Source organism: Xenopus tropicalis, chromosome 1 (genome assembly GCF_000004195.4).
Source record: "Xenopus tropicalis strain Nigerian chromosome 1, UCB_Xtro_10.0, whole genome shotgun sequence".
Lineage (NCBI taxonomy): Eukaryota > Metazoa > Chordata > Amphibia > Anura > Pipidae > Xenopus > Xenopus tropicalis.
Window position 1 is genome coordinate 147,895,367 of NC_030677.2, and position 23,661 is coordinate 147,919,027.

The window sequence follows — 23,661 nt, forward strand, 5'->3', positions numbered from 1 at the left end:
ATACAAAGCTGCCAATACTGTAGACTGATCGAAGGAAATGCACTTTGCTATGAGCTGTTTCTAAACATATTAATAAGTACATTTGCTTTGAAACATAGAGATGTTCATTTCCTGTTAGCTACTGGTGCCTTCCTATTTTACAACAGAGATTAGGTATAAATAATGGAGAATAATTACAGGATCCGGGAGCGGAACAGTACATATTATATGTGTTTGTGTGTAAAAACTTTTATGTAAAATTGGTTATATTAATGTATTAAATATTAACCACACCACAAAACAAACAAGTAATACAGAACATCACATAAAGGAGGGCACTCACAGGGCTTAAAAATATGGCGAAAATAAAGTCCAATGTTTTGGTCCTTCTTAAGACCTTTGTCAAGGTAACAACAAAGTGAAAACATTATGTTTTCACTCGCACGCTGGCGATATTTGTATATCCTAGATATAATGTTATTTATGTGTGGCCCTTGTCCCTTTTTTTCCTTCAGCAATGTTCTTCTTTTTCCAACAGAAGTACATTGTACACAGTAGCTTGTTACTCCAGTTCCTCAGTTCTTCTTTTAGCAACCAGCAGGCAGTATTATGCCAACAAAACCAGAGCAGAATGTAAACTGCTAAAAGACAACCATGTGCATGGCATTCTATTATTGTATTGTATATCATAGTACCATTCTCTTTTACATTTTCCAAGGGGGTTAATCAGGAGTAAGTAACAGACAGCATTCAAGCAAGTTATGAATCCCTTTCTCTCAGAGTTCAACGTTAAACTTGTTTACTTTAAAAATGGTCAGATAAAGGAAATGTAACTTATTAATTTAAAGGAGAAGGAAAGGTAAAAATTAAGTAAGCTTTATCAGAAAGGTCTATGTAAATACAGCCATAAGCACTAACAGAAAAGCTGCACTGAGTCCTCTATCAAAAGTACAGGATTTCTTGTCTTCTTTTTTGTAAACATGTTCTTTGGTATCAGACTTCCTCTCTCAGAAAAATCCTTAATTCCCTGTCTGGAGTCTGCACAGCTCTCTCCCCTCTCCCATAAGAATTCACAAAAATTCACTCCCTCTCCTATCAGAATGTATGATTTGCTCTACCCACTGCTAGTGCTGGAAGCTACTAAGACCAAGCTAAAATGGCAGCTGCTATCTTAAGCAAATAGAAGGAGCATCTAGGGATGTTTACTCAGTATGGTAAAGCTTTCTGCAGAGTAAATATAGCATTCTAGGTGGCCCTAATGTGGCTAATCTATTGGCAGGATAATGCCTTTCTTTCTCCTTAAAAAAAACTAAAGAACATTATATTCCGATAGGATGATTTAACAAACATACCAATGTGCAGTCACATTCACAAGCATCTGCAGAAAAATAATACAATAATCTAAAGGGGATTCATATCATCTTAGACTACACCAAACACATTAACACCTCAATATGATCATACATAGGAAGAGGATGCAATAATGATCAAAGCCATGGCCATCTAAAAGAAAATCCTAAATCTGCTATACAACTGTATGCATATTAACAACAGTCTTAAACAAAAAAATTAAGTAGTAGACTTGATTAATCCATAAGGTACACCATATACACAAGACATTATTCTTGTTATTGGGGAGATAGGCAGGGTTGGACTGGGCCGCCGGGATACCGGGAAAAATCCCAGTGGACCCCGGCTCTAGTGGGCCCTGGTGGCCCAGACCTGACCCTTGCCGGTGCTACCCCTGCCCAACCGGCTCTAGTGGGCCCTGGCGGCCCAGACCTGACCCTTGCTGGTGCTCCCCCTGCTCGACCCCCTGCTGCCATATTTGAGCAGCAGCAACAGTCCGTTAACATTAGAAACTCTAACCGCCATGTTATCAGGTTGACAGGTCTAGGAACTTCAAGTAACAATTACTTACACTTTTTAGGGGCAAAGTTACTAAAACTCCATAATTTCTCACTTTTTTTATTTTCAAATTTGACTAAATTTGTATTCCTGAATGTCTGATATTTATTAAAAAAAAAGTTGCAAGGAAAATTCGCTTCAAGAAAAGTAGTAAAAAACTCAACTTTTTCTAACTGTCACAGCAAAAATTCCAACTTTATTGAATTGTCACTGTAATAATTAAAAAAAGTCATGATTTTAGGACAAAACCCAGCAAGGGACCCTTGCCATTGACTTCTACATGAACTAGGCAAGTTTAATCTGGTGAATTGTTGAATTTAGATTTTTAGTCATTTAGACACATAGTTAAATCTCAAAAAAAGTTGTAGCGGTTTTTCCAAAAATCCAGTATAAAATTAAATATCAGTGGTTAGTAAATGAGTCCCTTAATGTACATTAATATTTTGAAGAGTGTTATTTTTTAGAGTCTGTGGTTTTTTAAGGCAGTGGTTGCATGATACCCCCCAAAAGACCCAGCTGTTGAATTATGCAGACACTTAAAGATTTACAATAAATGAAGAGTCTTAGGAAGGTCTTTTGTGCTAATTAAATTCCAGGAAGAAAATATCTTCTTTTATATATTATTACAGTTACAATACACAGGATATGAAAAATTGATAACATATGACATGAAGCAAATTATATATATTTCCACAGAAATATGGGTGCACAGAGTTGGTAAAAAGTGGGTTTTTGGTTATGAAACCGAGAGAATACAGGACTAATATGTGTTATCCCACGTCTGGTTCCACACTCAAAGCAAGACAGCTACCACATAGGCTAACTAAATGTTGCCATGTGTAAATAGAGGTTTTGATTCAAGCAATGCAAACATAATGGTAGCTATTTATAAACCACTGGTATCAGCATACAAGGTTACAAAGTACTCTTGTGAGCACCCATATACAAAGTAAAAAAGAAAGACAAGAAAAATTACATTTTATAGAAGAGCGTTCAGGAAAACAGGAGATCAGAAAAGACCAAGGGACAAAACCAAGAATTAGAATCCAGAAGAGTAGCAAAATATCCTCAGCAAGAGTAACATTTCAGGTTGTATCCAGCATCCTTATTACCACAAAATTCACTGGAAAAGGTATCAGGAAATATAGAGCCCTGTATGCCACGGTTATAATGATAACAGCCTTATGTGATGACTGTGTGAAAGTGCACAACAAACAATTATTCTTCAAAGGTCTATAAAACTAAACGAAACCGTTTTTTTTTTAAAGAAAGACCAGGTTTTAACAGCTTGGAAAATACAAGTTGTAAATGGGTGTGTCTTTAAACAGTGATAGCAAGTACTATTTATATGCTTTACACAGGCGTTGGAGTGGAGGGTTGAAGACAGTTTCCCATGGAAATAGTACACACGAGCAGCTTTTTTTTCCGCTAAATATGTGTTTCAATTGAAAATGTGTACATAACAAAACAATCTTCATTCTGTTTTGCTTTTCACACAAACAACTGGGACTGCATATAGGGTGCTGTATCTTCAGTTTTGTCTTTAAAGGTGCTGCAAGCACTTGCATGTTGCTAAACATGTTTAAAAATTGTGAAAGAATATATACCATAAGAGGTTAACATCTATCAGACACATGGATAGGTTGTGAGTCTCCTGAATTGCATATTATCATTAATATATTTTATTTATAAACACTTTAGAGGGATGTAATATTTCTTCTTAATAGCCCACTGGTGTGAATAAACTAACCCACTATGGGGCCAAGAGACCCACTGAACAGTACACTGGATGCTTCTCTGCCAAGAGAGGCCAGTCTGAGCTCTGGGTAAGCTACTGGACATTCTGGACTAATACCAATACTCTATCACGGTGATAAAGAGAGGAATGAAACTAGGCACAAAACAACCACATGATGCTACTTGAAACAGCACATCTTTATAAGTGATACCTAAAAGAATACCTTTTGTACATATATGGAGAAACCTGTAGGGGCGCTAGATAAAATGTGTGTAGGTATATTATTAAAATAGTCCATTTACTCAACTACAGAACAAAAAGTCCATAAAAGTTCAAGGTAAATTCCAGATTCAAATCCCAAATACAGCTGTCAAAACAGCCTCCTCATAAGTAGCTGTCAGACTACAAGAATCTATGAACAATCAAAGAAGGAGAGGGGTGCACTCCCATTGAGTAAAATCATTGATATGAGTTTATTCAGTAATGCACTCACAGACTTTGAAGTACAATTAATCATATTAGCAGCCCAATTGATATCCCAACATGTTTTGTTGTGTAGCTGACTTCCTCAGGGGAAGAGTTGTACATAAAAGGAATTTTATACATTGCAAAGAGATGCTGGCGTTTTTTGAATGCCCCCCCCCCCCCCAAATCTCACCCTAGCTGGCTTTTCTTCTGAGCTTCAAGGTGTATGTATATGGCCCTCTGCCACTGCTCCAACCACAGGAAGCATCATAGCTTACATTTCATGAGATATTAGCCCTTTAACAGGCAAAAAAGTATCTGATACATGATGGTGCTCCAAAGTTGGTTTCCTCCCCCAAATTGCCGTGACAACTAAAAAAACATGCTAAACAAAACAATACCCCACATGTATGGGGGCACCAATACACAGCAGAAGTATTCTACAAGAAAGGGGGTGTTTAGACTGAAAAAAACTGCACCACAACTATTATTAATAATAACATGTATTTATTAAGTGTCAACATATTCTGTACCGCTATACAATAAGTGGGCTTATACACTGGACATATGGAATTACATACAAAGCAACCAATAGCCTATACAAGGGGTGAAGAGGGCCCTGTCCAAATGAGCTTACAACCTATAAACTAAAAACCTAGAGGTATGCAGTTTCTAAAAATACCTAACTTCATAAGATATGCCACATTACAACAGAGATGCCCTTATCCATTTTGTTTCAATGTAAAATTGTAGTAAATGCTGTTTTATTATTGGGGTGTCATCTGGACAAGAAAAGTGGGATACCAATCCTTATTTGTTCCTTGGATTCAGCAGAATTTGGGCTTTTATAAACAGTAACATTTTTGTAAGTAAATGAAATCGTTCTTGGAAAAAAACTAAATAAAAATATTGTTTACAATGTTCTAGATAAATTCCTTTAGAAAAAAATAATAATGTATCTTATTTCATGTAGGTTTTTTTTGTCAAAAATGTCTAAAAACAGCTTGGCAGTAGATATTTTTAAGACAAATCGCTTGGGAGTGAATGGGTTAAGGTAGAACTCGTTTCCTATTGATCTACTTGTCAGCCTTCCAGATCCTGTGCAAGTGGGAATCCAGAGCCGCAGTTTAGCAGTGCCTCTCGCACACACACACACACACGGTAGAGGAAGTAACCAGAGACATCACACAGCCTCTCTGCTAATGTTAGTAGATCGTTGCACAGAAGCACAAGGCTGTCAGCAGTGGAAGAAAAAGGGATCTTGCACGTTGCAGGAAAATAAATACACTGACCCCCTCACCCCCGCCCGACCGTAAGAACAGGACGTTTGGGCCCTTTATTGTGCCAGGGAAGCCTGAAGGTGAATTCATTGCAAAGACCATAGCAGCTGTTCCAGCGCAAGGAGGACGGATATCGGGCTCGGTGCGATTTACTTCTTTCTGCACGTTTTGTACCCCATTTTAATGGATGTTTTTTGCTACAGGACAGCTCCTGACTTGTTGCCTTTTCTATTCCATGCGAGTGGAGGGAGAATGGTTTTATGTTCATGCTAAATGGAGCCAGCGCTGCGGGGAATCGCTCCTTCCTGACTGTACCACTGCAGCAGCAGTACGGGGGAAAGGGCCGCTTCCCTAGAGCCCCGCTTGCTTTCCCAGCCCATATACATTGGTACAGCACTGGGCGGCTCGCCACTGTTTAGCCGGTGCCACCGTCTCCTTGCTGTGGGGGCCATAAGCATTACAGTGTGGGGGCCATAAGCATTACAGTGTTGGGGCCAGGCGACCTGCAACATGTTGGCAGGGGAAGTTGCAAGGCTGTGTGTAGGCAATACCGTGTGAATGACCATGGCAGCACCCTGAGGGGACTCTCCGCGGTCTTTATGCAATAGAAACCCCCTCAGGCCCTGACAATGAGCCCTCGGTTTATTTAACAGTGATTTGTATTCGCCGGCCGGGGGGAGATATTGCCCTGCCCGAAAACAGACTAGGATTTCCGATAAGAAAAAAAAGCAGGCGAATTGGATGTTTTTACCCGAGCTGCTCGCTCTTCCTTTCTCCCCCCGTGTAACAGGAGAGGCCCGACGCTCGGATATTGATTTCTCACGCTGGATTTTTTTTTGCCGGCCTGGGGAATCCTACTAAAGCTACCGTGCCCCCCAGCTCTTCCCTGCCTCTCTGGTACGGGATCTGCACACCGACAAATATACATGTGAAGCCGCAGCATCCCTTCCTGCTAATAGGATTCCACGCTTTATTTTGTTTTACTAAGGAACCCAGGTGTCCGTATCTGCTTTTCCCCGCTGGATATTTTATGTTTTGGCCTTATTAGTAAGCGCTTGTGCTGGGGGAGAGGAACAGAATTTCGCCTCAGTGCGAGTGTGTAGAAGTCGCGTTTGGCGGTGAGCGGATCTGCAATTTTTGTCTCCAACATGGCGGACCTGGAGGCGGTGCTGGCCGATGTCAGCTATCTGATGGCGATGGAGAAGAGCAAATCTACCCCGGCGGCCAGGGCCAGCAAGAAAATCGTGTTACCTGAGCCCAGGTAAAGTAGGTGGGCGTTGCCATGACGCCCCTCTTTTTGTCAGCTCCCTCAAACTGCAAAAAGGTCTTGAGTGGTGGCTCCTGAAGGATTCTGGGTGTTGTAGTTCCTTAGGGTTGAAGTTGCAATCTGAAGTGACGTGAGTTCACTTGCTCTGATTTGCCAGGCAATTTTTTTTTATCTACAAGCATTTATTCAAAAGGCCATCATATTATACAACACAGTACAATGTGAGGGTATATAAATGTGAAAGAAATCTTACATATTAATACTAACATGCAATTAGTAAATATAGCCCTGCTTATTAGATCTTACAATCTGCAGCATTTTGTTCAGATAATTTCCTACAGGTACTCTAATTTAAGCCTATAATAGAAGTAATCAATAATGAAACTTGCACATGCTTAATAATTGGGATTATAAACATGTGACCCTCAACCTGGTGGGATACTAATATGTTGTAGTTTAACATCCTAAAACCTGGAGGGCTGCAGGGTTCCCATCGGGGCACTACAACATAATTGCATGAATAATACTCTACTGTCTTTGTAGTGCAACACTGTCAAGTCAATGAGTGCAGCAGCAGAGCTCCTGTTGTGGGGCTTCAACTGCTTCCAGCATCATTTGTCAAATTTCAGATGTTGAGTTGTAGTTTAACTACACTTGGCTGGTTGAATGTTGTAAATTCCATATATATATATAACACGTCAAGCCTGAAGGTTGTAAGTCTTATACAGGCCATGGTGCTAAAATGTAACAGCAGTTCCTTATATAGCATACATGATGTGAGACCTGTAGAACTGTTATGTTTATGTCAATTTAAGTTTAATCTTAGACTTGTGAAATCACAGTGAGTTTATAACTGTTCCTGTTTTAATAATGATGCCATTATTCGTATATTTCAATATACCACCCATTAAGTCACCTCAGAGTCTTGTGACTAGAATTAAATTACTTGGCCTTTGGTCTTGTTCATTATATGATCAAGGGGTGCCATATTTATTGCTGATTCACAGAAGGGGGTAAATAAGTATGTTTACATTTTTAAAAAACAAAGCATGTGGACACTGTAAAGTAACTCTGTGTTCGCTGGACATTATGACAATATTTTTGCTTCTTACGTATCAATGTTTGCTGTTACTGTAGTATCCTAATATAACAATCCTTGAATGAAAGTCTAGTACTACATATATAAGCTGATTTCAGATGATAGGCTTATATAATTTATGCTGTGTAAATGCCTCTGTACTATATTTAATAATAAGTGCTACTTGGTGCAGTATACAGGGTGGCTTCCCCTGTAGTTCATCAGTATCACTTTGTGAGATTTCAGACACTAATATTGTTGAATAGCCATATTTTTGCCGATACTGTATTGTGAAATAGAAGTCACATCCAGATGTATACACATACATGATTTTGATATGATTAATCACAAACGTTGAAACCCTAAAGTGCTCCTGCTTTTCTAAAGTCTGATGGGATCTGTCATGTAGTTATGTCATCCTATTTGCTACTTACTTTAACTGGCAGTTCAACGGTGCTTGCATCCATTTTTAGACTTCCTGAGTACCACGGATAAGCTTTGATGGTGAATGTCTTGCAGTGACCTATTGGAGGGCAGTGTTGTGCATATCTCTTACTGTATTAGCATAGCATTTGATGTCAGGGCCGCATTTTACCTCATAATAGCATTATTTCCAAAAGTTTGTTATATGTTATTAGTATGCATTTAAATATAAATATTTGCTGCTAAAGGTTCTAAAGGTTGTTTTTTATTATACCTTAATTTAAATGGCAGATCAGAATCAAAAGTATTTAGCATAATGTTGTTGCTTGATTATATACCGATATACATGCAATCGTTCCACTACATACAAATGTATATCTTATAACTAATGAAAGTCAGTGAAAACTAGTGAGTCAGTCAGTGAAAACCTTTCATTAGACTTGTAATAACAAGGATTGTTACTAGTACAGTTTAGTCGGTGTGCAATTGTTTACGTACCCCTCCTCCCCCGAACAATCACTTTGCTTGATCACTTCCATTGATTGCTGTTCAGTCACCAATGTTTTGTCAGCCTAATAAACATGTTTGGACTGAAGTTCCAGTTTGGCATGTTTATCACGTATTTGGCCAACCTAGCAGTAAACAGGCCCACAGTTCCACACTTGTGTGGTCAACAATACTTGTGTTGCAGGTACCCTTTATGGCCAAAATTAAATAGACACCCCCCACTTGTGATTAGTGGAATTGACTATTCAAGCTTGCTTCCTGTCCCAGTGATCCCTAGAGGCAGCACTAAACTGTATGCATGTCCAGTAGAGTAAAATCAGCACTACAGGTGGCCACACACAGGCAGATTTTATCTGCCAATATAAGTGCTTCAGTCCAAGTCTGCAGACCAATATCTGTGTGAAAGTTACCAAGATATTGTTTGGACAGTTTTAAAAATCTTGTTAGACAATAGAACAATGACCGCATTGGCTCCTTGATGCAATTGTTGCAATCCGATTGTTTGACCCTAGGGCCAAATGAGCAAATCAGTCTAATATTGTCCACATCAAGGTATGGCCAGCTTTAGACAGTAAAAGTCAAATTTAAAATCTAATGCACATGGCCCAGGTCAGCTGCAAGAGTGATGGGAAAGAAGTCAAGATATCAATGAGGTGCTCTCTAGAATAGTACCCCAAACCAGTGCATTTGGTTCTTCAGTAAAGAGGAACACCAGTTCAGGTTTGCAGGTTAGAGATTATTATTACTGGGGAGTCTCTAACAAACTGACCCCCAGTGTTTAAGCTTTTACTTGTCCTTTTCACAAAAGGTTCTTCCATGGGCGAGCAGCTGCACACACAAGCCTAACAGCATCATGCACAGAGAGAAGCTTTGGCTAAAGTCATGTAAAGGTGGGTGTCCTTAGACTCCACAGTGGAAATGTGTTCTCTGGTGTGATAACCTGTACTTCATCTAGTTGGCAAGTATGGGTTATCCAGATGGTGGGAGAATGCTACTTGCCTGAGAGTGTAATTCTGATTGTAATTTCAGATGATATCCTTGACAATTCTGGGTTTTCTACTTTGCAGCAACAGTTTGGGAAAAAAACCCTTTCTTTTTCAGTTGAACCCCCTCCTGTGCACAAAGTGTCCATACAGAATTGGTGGGATAAAAGTTGAAAAACGTGACTGGCTTCAACATAGCCTGGACCTCAAACCTAATGAATATTTGTGGCAGTTGTGTGTCTAGCATAACTGGCTCATATCAGCACCTTCAATCACTTTTATGTGCTTCTGGTTGAAATGGGTCAATCCCACCAACACTGTTGCAATATCTAATGAAAAGCCTTACTAGAAGACAAAAGGCTGTAATAGCAGCAAAAGAGAGGACTAAAGCTGGCCATACACGTGCCGATCTGACGATGTTCGCACGAAACATCGTCAGATCCGCCACACACCATTCAGGGCTGAATCGGCAGGTAAGGAGGTAGAAACAATAGGATTTCTACCTCCTTCTGCCGATTCAGCGCTGAAGGGAGATTTTGGTCAGACGCCTTCTATGGCGCCCGATCAAAATTTTCAAACTGGTCCGATCGGCGAGTCGGCCAATATCAGCAGCTTCCTGCGATATCGGTCTACTCGCCGACATACCATACACGCACCGAATATCGTACGAAACGAGGTTTCGTACGATATTATCGGTGCGTGTATGGCCACCTTAACTTTGTGTTAAATCCTTTGGTTTTAGAATGCTATATTGGACGGCAGGTAAGGAGGTAGAAACAATAGGATTTCTACCTCCTTCTGCCGATTCAGCACTGAAGGGAGATTTTGGTCAGGCGCCTTCTATGGCGCCCGATCCAAATTTTCAAACTGGTCCGATCGGGGAGTCGGCCGATATCAGCAGCTTCCTGCGATATCGGTCGACTCGCCGACATACCATACACGCACCGAATATCGTACGAAACGAGGTTTCGTACGATATTATTGGTGCATGTATGGCCACCTTAATTTTGTGTTAAATCCTTTGGTTTTAGAATGCTATATTGGACAGGCAGATGGTGCCTGGATACTACTTTTGGCTATATAATGTATTAAACCAGATCTGTACACATGGATCCTGTACATGTATTAATTTATGTCAGTGTCCGTACATTCACACCCTGAATACAATGTATTTCTTGCAGAAACCTTACTTTTTTGAAAACCTTCCAGATATGTTTTACACAAAGGGCACATACAGTCAAAGGACTGTCATTTTTTTTTTTTTTTGAAAAAATGTTTTTTTAGCTTACTAGAGAAAGGAAACGAGGCTCCTTACAATTGCCATAAATGAAATGTTTTATGCAAATGAGCAGTGAAATGAAACTAAAAACAGCATAAAATTTGACGTGGGCACACTAGGCAGATAATCTGCTTTCCTGCACCTGCGTTTTGTACACTGGCAGAGGAAAGTGCATCTGCCTTCATACTAGTGCTGGGCGGTATGACCAAAAATTTATATCACGGTATTTTTCAAAATTATATCGGTATCACGGTATTTGACGGTATTTTTTTTTCCCCATGCATGATTAGGTGACCACCCCAAACACCCGCCACCCGCACCCCCCCCGCCACCCCAAACACCCCCCCATCCGCACGCAGCCCCCCCACCCCCCCATCCGCACGCAACCCCCCCACCCCCCCCGCACCCCCCCCACCCCCCCCACCCCCCCATCCGCACACCCCCCCCACCCCAAACACCCCCCATCCGCACACCCCCCCCACCCCAAACACCCCCCATCCGCACACCCCCCCCACCCCAAACACCCCCCCATCCGCACACCCCCCCCACCCCAAACACCCCCCCATCCGCACACACCCCCCCACCCCACCCCACCCCAAACACAACCCCATCCCCTTCACATAAGTATAACCCACCCACCCCAAACACCCCCCCATCCGCACGCAGCCCCCCCACCCCCCCATCCGCACGCACCCCCCCATCCGCACGCAACCCCCCCACCCCCCGCACCCCCCCACCCCAAACACCCCCCCATCCGCACACCCCCCCCCCACCCCAAACACCCCCCCATCCGCACACACCCCCCCCACCCCACCCCACCCCAAACACCCCCCATCCCCTTCACATAAATATAACCCCCCACCCCACCCCCCCCAAACACAACCCCATCCCCTTCACATAAGTATAACCCACCCACCCCAAACACCCCCCCATCCCCTTCACATAAATATAACCCCCCACCCCACCCCCCCCCCAAACACAACCCCATCCCCTTCACATAAAATATAATTACTGGCCAGGCACCCCCCCCCCCGACAGCTCACATTGGTATCCGACTCTGAATGCGTCCTAGCGATGGCGCTTTTGTAGAGTGTGCGCGCTGACGTCACGTGCGCGCTGACGTCACGTGCGCACCCGGAAGTATTCAGCACACCGGTATGTAGAAAATTCATATCGGTTTCAAAAAAAAAACCGGTGATCGGTTTTTACCGGTATACCGCCCAGCACTACTTCATACAATATTCCGTGTAGCCCCATTGACCAGCAAGGCATTGGCCTGTGTGGAGCTATGCTGAACCGATATCTGTGTGGAAATGCAAAAGTTGTAGCTCCAGACAGGCCAGTGCCATGCCTGTCAATGGGGCCACATGGAAGAGCGGATGACAGCAGATCTGCTTTCCTCTGTCTGCATACAAAATGCAGGCAGAGGAAAGTGGCCCAAATCAGCAGCTGAAATATGCCTGTGTATGGCCACATTTAATTATGTCTCCTTAATTACATTTAGACATGTTGGACATCATAGTTCAACAGAGGCAGCCAAAGGAGCTACAAGTTGGAGATCACTGATAACTACCTTATTAGAAATCCAAATAATGTCCAGAGACATAATATTAATGCCTGTGCATATAAATTCACTTTCATTCTCTCTTGCTGGTTTTTATCACTGTCTGTCTTACAGCCAGAGGGTAGAATACACACAGGCTTCCATGTGGCAGTAAAAAGTAGCAGGCTTAAGTAAACAAATTCTGTTTGTTCCTGGCTTTGCAGTCATGGGCTAATTTTTCTTTGCTTACCCACCCGTGTCTGCTGTACCCTGTTGTTTTGGAGCTCCAGTATTGGGGTAGATGGTGGTTGTACTTTACTTATGTGAGACATACTTAAAGCACAAGTTGGGTCTGGCATATAAATATTAAAAAAAAACCCAAAAAACTCCTCCCTGTTTTATCTCTGCCAGTTCTTGTGGAAATCTAAGATCACTGAAAGAGATGTAGAGTTTAAACAAATATTTTGTATCACAATTCAAACTAGAAAATCATCATATTTGAAGGGGATGTGTGAAAAACAATATTGTGCCAATTGTACTCATCTAAATGAGGAATGTGGTTTAAAAAGTAGTGTTTTGTGCTGATTTATTGAAAATCTCTTCAAGAAACCCACTAGTCCCATCCATCTGTTCCACTTCCTGCTGCCTCCTTTCCCTGGCTGTGCAGGGAGGCTGGTGGCTGGCTATCCCCCTACTACTGTGCTTCTGGAAGGTACCGTTGTGACACACCAACCCTTCTCAGGACAGGATCTATAGGGAGCTCCAATAAAGAGGCCATTTTAACAGATAGTATCTATTTTTAGACCAAAGTGAAACCAGCGCCATATATTATTCATAATTGCCTACAAAATTAGATGTTATTATCATTTATCCTATGTCTCCTGTTAAATCATCTGGACACTTTTGTGGGTGCTCTCTTTCTTAGCAGATGTATGAAAGTTGACTCAAATAATGATTCAAGTACAAACAAAATCTATTAAAATAACTTACTTTGATACTAATTTTGCATGTAGAGAGACAGGATTTCTAGTGATTTTAAAATAGGGAGCTCTAATACATTGTCTGGGCAAAAGAAGCACACCCCAAAGGCTATATTAGACTTGTCAATCAAAATCAGACTACAACTCCTGAATGAGAAGAGACAGATGCTGAGAGGGAAATAGTGAAGAATAACTTATTTCAGAAACAAGTCATAATATTTTATTGATTATTTTTTGAAATTTCTTATCTTAGTATGATGAAGCATTTAATAAATATACCCCCATATGCAATAAAAGGCACTAAGTTTGCTCAGGTGCAATAAGCCATAGCAACCAGTAATATGTTTGCTTTTAAACAGGTGACTAGTATATGCTTCCTGCTGATTGGTTGCTATGGGTTACTGATCTTGGGCAAACTTAATGCCTTTTATTACATAACCCCATTAAATTTTTACAGTAAGTTATCATTTAACATTCTTATAACAGCTTCTAGATGCCCCTTTAATGGACACGAAGGTCAGAGCTAGATAACAAAGCATAAGTTAAACAGCAGTGGTACATAGAGTTACAGACCTGTCAGCTGGGGTTTTTGGTCTTTACAAAATTCAGTAAGCTGTAGCCGAAATCTACCTAGTTAAGGGATTTTTAGTCAGATTAACTGGTTGCTTAAATTTAAGATGATTAAAATCTGATTTTACCTCTTTTACTTTATGTAAGGGAAAATCCTGTGAAATGTACCATTTGCTCATGTCATTGCATAGATGTGATTGTAGCTGTGTGGTGCAAGTGCATATAAAAAGCAGTATACGTGTGTGGCTGTGTATCTTCCTGCCTCTGGCATATGTATGGGATAAAGTGCCTGTTTAATACCAGCAGAACTGGGCAGATGCCTGTTGGAAATACCGTGTGACAGTGTATGGGTTTCACAAGTTAGACTGACATCTAGAAGTGAGGGAAACTTCCTGGGGCCAATTAGTTCAGGACATGAGGCAATCGTCTTTGGAGCAGGGTAGAGTGCCCAAGTTTAGTGCCAGCTCTCAAAGTATCTCTTTCAAACATGACACTGAATAGCTCTAGAGAGGTTTTGGGGATATTTAATAAAAGATGCAAATTTTGCTGCTGGTTTAATCAATTTTTTTTCCCATTTTGTTATATAAGTGTATTAAAGAACATGTAACCCCTATTTAACTGGGGGATGCCAAATTGTTAGGCACCCAACAATTAAATAGATTGCTTAGTTTTTTTTTCCTTCTGCACCTGCATTTACTCAATTTCCTACCAACGTCCCTGTTATGCCTTGTGCAATTCCTGTTGCTACATGCGCAGTAGAGTAAACCAGGCAACTTTTACTGTACTGTGTGTGTGTGCAATTGCCAAAGAATGAAGATATAAAGATAAGGGGATGTTAGAGCAGTGCTTAGATTGTCTGTCCATGGGCCATTGCAGTTTTCCAGGAGCACTGGCCCATGGAAAAAGTTAGCAGTTTATTTCACTGGGGTGTATCTAACATATGAAATAGGGTTTACGTGTCCTTTAAAGGACAAATGACGCCCAAATATTTATATTAATATTTTATGTTTTACATATGTTGTGTTATATATGATGATCAGCATGTTAAGTGCGTCATTTGCAGACAAGCTTAATAAACATTCTAATCCTCAGGTGCATTTCTATGGAAGGCAGACCTGGTTACCACGTTAACAGTGGTACTGATTGGAATCCACAGGGTTTTTAATAGGCTGACTGACCGAATGGCTACAGCTGCTGCAATAAAAGTTAATCAGAAAAGCATACTAATATTGCATCAGACTCAAAGCTGAACGGTCTATGATTATGCTTAGAAATTTGCTTCAACAAAAGCAACACTCTGCACAAACTTTACAACTGTTTGGTTGAAATGCATTTTCAGCCTGATCTAATTCTTTACATTGTAATAAAAGGGGCAGAGTTTAGGTGTGTGTTTTTACGTCTCACCAGTAAATGTTACCTGCTGATTGGTTGTTTAAGTTTATCAGACCAGTAGCAGACTTTCCACCATTTATTAAGTTACCTTATTTTTCTTGTTGAGCACAGATGTAAGGTTTATATAAGGAATGCAACTATTTTTCGTGTCTACTTCCAGCTTGTTTATTTGTATCATTGTATTTTATGGAAAAGGGAGTGTGTATGTATGTGCTTGTGAATACTGAGATGTTGCGTAGTTCTCCAAATGTTAATGTACAATTATTTTTATGCTGGATTGAAAGGAATAGTTCAGTGTAGAAATGAAACATACCGTGCAAAAGAAATGTTTTCAACATAGTTAACCAAAAATGTAATCTTTGAAGTCTAGAAAGAACTAATGTCTAACTTAATCACCAGAACACAACTACCTACTTTACAGCTCTTATCTTTTAGCAGTTAGTAATCAGTGATTTTGGGGGAGACATATGGGACATAACTGTTCAGTTACTTTGCATTTGAATCTGACCTGCATGCTCATAAATTAACTGAACAGTTATGTCCCTAGTGCCCCCTCCGAAAGTTGGTGACTTAAGGTTAGAGAGCTGAAAGCAGAAATTAGAAACATTTTTTATTTTGCACAGTTTCATGTTTACACTGAACTGTTCATTTAAGATTGGAAGCAATAAAACATAAAATATGACTTGTGAAAATGTTTCGACAATAGATTTAAACTTCTTTTTAAAAAAGTAGGACACACCATAACCTAAAGGTAGGCATTCACGCACCGATATTATCGTCTCATTTATTGAACTGGATGGAAGATTTTGAGCATGGCCAACGTATAGGGGCAGATTTATCAAAACATGAGTTCGAATCCCGAATGGGAAAAATTCGAATTGGAAACGAAAATTTCTGAAGATCGCAAAAATCCGATTTTTCCGCGCTAAAAATCCAAAAAAGTTGCGCAAGGTATGAAAAAGTCGCGGAAAATACGATTGGACCGATTGAACGAACGGAGGCTCAGAGCGTTCGTGGATAAGTAAATGTGCCCTTACTGTTGAATCATCAGACGAGTAGTATTTTTGTTTCTGCCCGCACCTCTGACGATTCAGCTCTGGATGTTAATGGAGAGTACAGTTGATCACGTAACATGTATGGTCACCATTATATGTGATTTTGAACACAGGTTGGTTAAGTTTCGTGCACACAGGCATTTTTAATTATAAGCCTATGATTAAGTGGCTGTGTCTACAAAACTCATAAGGCTATAGTGTGTCCTACATTTTGTAATGAAGTTTTACTTTTCCTTTAAATCACTTATTCATAGGATCTGCTTGAGTGCTTCCTTAAATCTTTTGTCTAGGGCAGCCCCCTTGTTGAGTTTCTTAAATTTTGGCTTTTTTCACATTTTGTTTCTCTATTTAAAACTTTTGCAAATGTTAAGCACCTTTTCAGCATGCAATTTTTTTTCGTAAGGCTCTTGGTAATTGGGTCATTAGGCCCAACTTGGGTGAAGAGCTTAATAATGGACCTTTGCAAGCTCTAAGGCTCATGGCACAGTTGGCACAGTGTGTCCTCTATGCACCTGCATATATACTTGGACTGCCTGTGAATAGTGGCCTCCTGCCATTAGCAATGGCAGGCTGGTTTTGGCCGACAACACACTTCTGAGCAGTTGTAGTTAGTGTGCCATGTATGTAAGCAGCTCATTGCAGATCTGAAATGGAAATGAACATAAACTGCTAAGGTCAAGACCAGAGCTTGGTGACAAAGAAAAATCTCAGGACAGATTATTAATTTGCCATACACTCGCCATACATGTACCATACTGATATGCATTTCATCCGATTTCGGGCTGAACAGATGGATGACATACAAGGGACCATACCCATACTTACCTTTGATCTGTAAATTGCATTACCAGCACAGTAATCTGCAGAAATATTATGTTTTCCATGCCTATATAACTGTTAAATACACTGCTTGACCACCAAGACCAAGTATTGTCTAAGAATGTGTCACATTGGCACTAGTGGAAGCTGTAGCAAGCATTTTGATGTATATATTTGCAGAGGCTAAAGGCCATCCTATTCCGTTACAATGTATTTTTTAAAATATTTGTTGGGTTAGTCATACCATAACAGCAAACTGACGTTAGAAACAAAAGCTGTTTTTTTTTTTCAGGAAACTGCTTCTTTAAAGGAGTAGTCCATCTTTCAGTTATCTGTTAGTATGCTATATAATTTTCTGCTTTTTGCAACCCCCCCTTTTTTTTAATATAGTGTTTTTTTTTTTGTTTTAGCTTCCAAAAAATGGTTGCTTTGATAGGCTACAATTTTCTTGTTATTACATAAATAAAAAAACACTAAAAATTAAAAATATGAGGACCGGTTGCAAATGTTTTCTATCTATAAGTGTTCTGAAGCTCCCAGGTTCTTAGTTTTGTTGGTACTCTGGTCACTGACAGCTGGCATTGCTAGTGTTTACGCTGCCCCAAAGCTAGCTCTTTAGGGATGGCATGGTCAGCTTGGAGTTGTAGCTTCCTATCTTACCTAGTGTGATGTGTTGTCGGCTTTAAAAGGCAGGTACTTGCTCCTGTGTGTAATATGTCAAAGCCTGTGCATCAGAGGAGGCTCAACCCCTGACATAAAAAAAGTGCAGAAATGATCTAAAGGGCAGTATCTAAATATCTAAAAATAAATATTTTTGAAGGAATCATTCTCCAGCGAATAAGGTACATTTGCTGGAGATGTGCTAAAAGGGCCATAAACCATAGAAACAAAAATAAATGCACTCAGAGTGCTCATTTGAGCTATTTTATTTTTTCCATCATTCTCAATATATTTATCTATGATCCTACATCCTAGTTTGGAAGATATGGGGCCGATTCACTAAAGGTCGATAAAACGATCGCTAATTTTTATTGTTTCTTATTTTTTGCGACTTAATACTCGATTCACTAAAAGTACACGTGTCATAATTGAGAAGCGATATTCTTTGCGTTATTTAACTTGTGATGATCGATTTTACGCAATATTTTAACACATGCGCGATAATTTCCGCCGTGTGTGAAAAATCGCACGCAATATTAGCCATACACGCCATATTAGAGCACGCTATTACGCACGTAGCAGTTATTTTCTGAAAACTACTGTTCTGAAAATTACCATTTCCCTTAAAGGAACAGTAACACCAAAAAATGAAAGTGTATAAAAGTAACTAAAATATAATGTGCTGCTGCCCTGCACTGGTAAAAGTTGTGTGTTTACTTCAGAAAGTCTACTATAATTTATATAAATAAGCTGCTATGTAGCCATGGAGGCAGCCATTCAAAGGAGAAAAGGCACAGGCACATAGCAGATAACAGATAAAACACTATTGTATTCTACAGAACTTATCTGTTATCTGCTATGTAACCTGTGCCTTTTCTCCTTTTTTCCAGCTTGAATGGCTGCCCCCGTGGCTACACAGCAGCTTATTATATAAATTATAGTAGTGTTACTGTAGCAAACACACCAGTTTTACCAGTGCAGGGCAACAGTGCATTATATTTTTATTACTTTAAAGCTATTTCATTTTTTGGTGTTACTGTTCCTTTAAAACTGGAGGATGCATCACTCTAGGGCCAAGACATACTATAAGTACCGCCTACCCCAAGTAGGTGTTAATATTCTCACAGATTAATATGATATTTAGCGCGTTTAACTCTTCATATGTGTTTGAATTATGCGTTAGTGCTATTTCTATTCACTAATTAACGCAATTCATTAGAAATAATGCTTTGCGATGATGCGTTTTTTTCCGCATGCGATATGTGGATTAACGCATGTGAAATGACTGACGAATCGGTACTTATTTATTGCATGCTTTTTAATGCAAAAAAGCATGCAATAAGCGTTATCGACCTTTAGTGAATCGGCCCCAGAATCTTTCCTTAAATGCTGCAGTGCTGTTTGCAGGGTTAACTGATTATTCAGGTGGCTTTTGCAGTGAAAAGCTACATTGCATATCAAACACATTTTGGCATGTTTGGCCTGTGCTAACAGCATGTGGGGTGATTTGGAATGCTTTTTGGCTTGGCGTTCTGTGCTGTGTAGGCGGGATGAAAAATATACTCCTTTAGATATTCATGTATGTGCATGACCCATGTGCATGCATTACTGGTAATACAGTAAACATTGACTAGGGGCTGGTTTGCTATAAGATTTAATATTTTGAGACATTACAAAAGCCATAAGGTTTTAGAAGTGAACTGATTGCACTGCTGCTTATGAAGGTAATTTATCTGGGACAAAACACTTGAAGACCAAAAAAACGATTAAAATTAGTTCTCAGTCCAATTATTCCTAATGGGCATTCTTACAGAAATGGCAGACCTTTTTATTTAGTGTTTGTATCTTCCAAACCAGTGCCTACAAATAAATATTTCTTAACAATAAATGTCCTATTTTATATGCAAAATATTTGCATTCTTAAATTCTGTAACGAGCCATGAATGGCATCTGAATTATGTTTATCTCCCAGGCTAGGTACTAAAGCCATAGCACTCTACAGAATTCATCTGTTATTTTGCAAAGTAAACAAGTGCCCTGTTGCCTTATTTCAGTGTAAATGGTTTCACACATGAAAGAACAGCAGCTTTATTATTAGAAGTATATGTACACATTACAAATGTAAAGACCTGCTCAGAGGTGCTGATAAAAAACTGAATCCTGTTTCTCCCAAATAAATGTGCAGAATTGGAGAATTATCCATAGATTATCCAGTTAATCAGGCCTAATCCTAGATCTGATTAACTGGTAAAAATGTGGCATTATTGATTCATTTTACCATTAAGTGAAACAGATGAGCTTTAGAATGTGTAGAAACTAACATTGCATCTAAGTCACTGCCATGTAAATGCAAATGCAGCTTTATGTAGTGTATGTTTTTCATCTTATTATTAAATAAAGCATTACATAAGGGAAAATAATCCCCAGTGGGCCTTGGCTGTACTGTCAGTACCCATCTATAACCTGAAAGCTGTTTCTCCTTAGTGCTCAAACTAACCTGTGGGAAATTAACCTTAAACACAATGCAATTAGAAGCTAATACATCTGGTTAAATATTGTAGATACCATCTGCCTCCTGAGATTAAAGCTAATGGCAGACAAGTCACTTATACGCCAGCGGAGAAAAGCCAAGCCCCACTGCCTTTCACTTCCTGAATGCGTGTGAGCTGACAGGCATGGGATTAGCCTGTTAGTGCACACAAGCAGCGGATTTCGGTGCAAAAAGTATTCATTATTGCAACGTGGCCAGTCTGTCATTAACTGAAAAACAGTGCAATTACAGTTAGCACAATAAATCTCTACAAATTATTGAATCAATTAAAGGGTACCTATCATAGATAATAGGTTGGGGGGAAACAATACTGTTTTGCCCCCCCCAAAAAAGTGCTCCTATGGAGTGCCATTTTGGCATTGCGACTGTGAATAATGAGGAGAGCCCCAGCTCTCTCATGTACATGCGTGTGCTATCACTCATACACATAATGAACGTGCCAAAGTGGGGAACACAAATTTCCTATGATGGGTGCCCTTTAATAAAGAATGACATCTTCTTACTGTGAAGTGAAATCAGTTGAATTGTAAGATAACATAGTATAATGGGTAAAATAATGGAAGTGTGTTTTAAAGGAGAATGCAAGTCAAAATTTTAAAAGCATACTGCCCAATAGTCCTCCTATTGTTTAGTAAAAATGCCACACTTTTGGCTCACCTAATCAAACATTTACTCAGTCACACTTCACATTTTCTATCAGTTTTCTTGAACAGGCAGCCATCTTTAAAAAGGTATTCTTCCTTCCTTTCCCTCCTTGCTTCATACTGCACATGTGTTTCATTACCTCCCCCCCCCCTTGGCAGATCCGCTTCTGATTGGCTGGTGGGCATGTGTAGCTCAGAACAGGAGACAGGATCAAGTTACACAAATGTGCATTGCTACTGGAAGGACAGAGAGATTTCAGTGATGTCACTGTAGTCTCCACACTGCTGTAGGCTGCCAGCACCATATCTCAGAGAAGCAAGCAGGGATCTGGGAATTTAGATATGCAGTAAGTACTTAAAAAGAATGCCTTTAGACTTAATTTTAATTTATATTAACCTTTCCTTGTCCTTTAAGTGCATGTGGAAATAGAAAAAAAGTTATTTTAATTGCACAGTTACGATCATAAAGCTTCTAAGCTGGCATCCCACGTCCTCTGGACATATTTTTCAAAGGTTTTAAACTTATTTTAAGTTTAAATATCTCCTGCTGTAGTCTCAAGAATAACTAGGCTGGTTATTCCCGAACTATGGGGCTGACCTTATCTACTCCTGAAATCCCAGTTTGAATGTAAATTAGAGCAAGATTGTAAGTGAACACACATTATTTCTGTTAATATATATGACATCATATTACTACAGTGGCTTGCAAAAGTATTCGGCCCCCTTGAACTTTTCCACATTTTGTCACATTACAGCCACAAACATCAATCAATTTTATTGGAATTCCACGTGAAAGACCAATACAAAGGGATTTACACGTGAGAAGTGGAACGAAAATCATACATGGTTCCAAACATTTTTTACAAATAAATAACTGCAAAGTGGGGTGTGCATAATTATTCAGCCCCCTGAGTCAGTACTTTGCAGAACCACTTTTTGCTGCAATTCCAGCTGCCAGGCTTTTAGGGTATGTCTCTACCAGCTTTGCACATCTAGAGACTGAAACCCTTGCCCATTCTTCTTTGCAAAACAGCTCCAGCTCAGTCAGATTAGATGGACAGCGTTTGGGAACAGCAGTTTTCAGATCTTGCCACAGATTCTCGATTGGATTTAGATCTGAACTGTGACTGGGCCATTCTAACACATGGATATGTTTTGGTTTAAACCATTCCATTGTTGCCCTGGCTTTACGTTTAGGGTCGTTGTCCTGCTGGAAGGTGAACCTCCGCCCCAGTCTCAAGTCTTTTGCAGACTCCAAGAGGTTTTCTTCCAAGATTGCCCTGTATTTGGCTCCATCCATCTTCCCATCAACTCTGAGCAGCTTCCCTGTCCCTGCTGAAGAGAAGCACCCCCAGAGCATGATGCTGCCACCACCATATTTGACAGTGGGGATGGTGTGTTCAGAGTGATGTGCAGTGTTAGTTTTCCGCCACACATAGCGTTTTGCATTTTGGCCAAAAAGTTCCATTTTGGTCTCATCTGACCAGAGCACCTTCTTCCACATGTTTGCTGTGTCCCCCACATGGCTTGTGGCAAACTGCAAACGGGACTTCTTATGGTTTTCTGTTAACAATGGCTTTCTTCTTGCCACTCTTCCATAAAGGCAAATTTTGTGCAGTGCACGACTAATAGTTGTCCTATGGACAGATTCCCCCACCTGAGCTGTAGATCTCTGCAGCTCCCCCAGAGTCACCATGGGCCTCTTGGCTGCATTTCTGATCAGCGCTTTCCTTGTTCGGCCTGTGAGTTTAGGTGGACGGCCTTGTCTTGGTAGGTTTACAGTTGTGCCATACTCCTTCCATTTCTGAATGATCGGTGGAACAGTGCTCCGTGGGATGTTCAAGGCTTTGGAAATCTTTTTGTAGCCTAAGCCTGCTTTAAATTTCTCAATAACTTTATCCCTGACCTGTCTGGTGTGTTCTTTGGACTTCATGGTGTTGTTGCTCCCAATATTCTCTTAGACAACCTCTGAGGCCATCACAGAGCAGCTGTATTTGTACTGACATTAGATTACACACAGGTGCACTCTTAGTCATTAGCACTCATCAGGCAATGTCTATGGGCAACTGACTGCACTCAGACCAAAGGGGGCTGAATAATTATGCACACCCCACTTTGCAGTTATTTATTTGAAAACATGTTTGGAATCCTGTATGATTTTCGTTCGACTTCTCACGTGTACCCCACTTTGTATTGGTCTTTCACGTGGAATTCCAATAAAATTGATTGATGTTTGTGGCTGTAATGTGACAAAATGTGGAAAAGTTCAAGGGGGGCGAATACTTTTGCAAGCCACTGTATATGGCTTGTAATGTAGTATTTTCATATATCCATAATCTTGTTATGAATTAAAAGAGGCCCTGCTCAGATGTTTAGAATTTATAGGGGACTTGAAATTAATAACTCAAAAAGCCACTTAAGCTTTTTCCCATGACACTCACTCTGTTTGGTCTTCAGGTTATACCCCCAGGACCTTTCTATGTTCACCAGAAAGGCATTTGTTCCCAAATTTAATCCTAATTGGGCTTGGTTATGCACAA

At 40.2% G+C, this 23,661-nt stretch overlaps 1 protein-coding gene across 1 annotated transcript in view; it reads left to right on the top strand.

Moving 5' to 3' along the window:
- The first annotated feature begins 5,196 nt into the window (after nucleotides 1-5,196).
- Nucleotides 5,197-23,661, top strand: part of grk3 (G protein-coupled receptor kinase 3) — a 127,018-nt gene continuing 108,553 nt past the window's right edge. Inside the window, exon 1 of the mRNA XM_002932071.5 lies at nucleotides 5,197-6,631. Within this exon, the coding sequence (XP_002932117.2) occupies nucleotides 6,519-6,631 (113 nt within the window). The 5' untranslated portion in view covers nucleotides 5,197-6,518. The remainder of the gene's footprint in view (nucleotides 6,632-23,661) is intronic.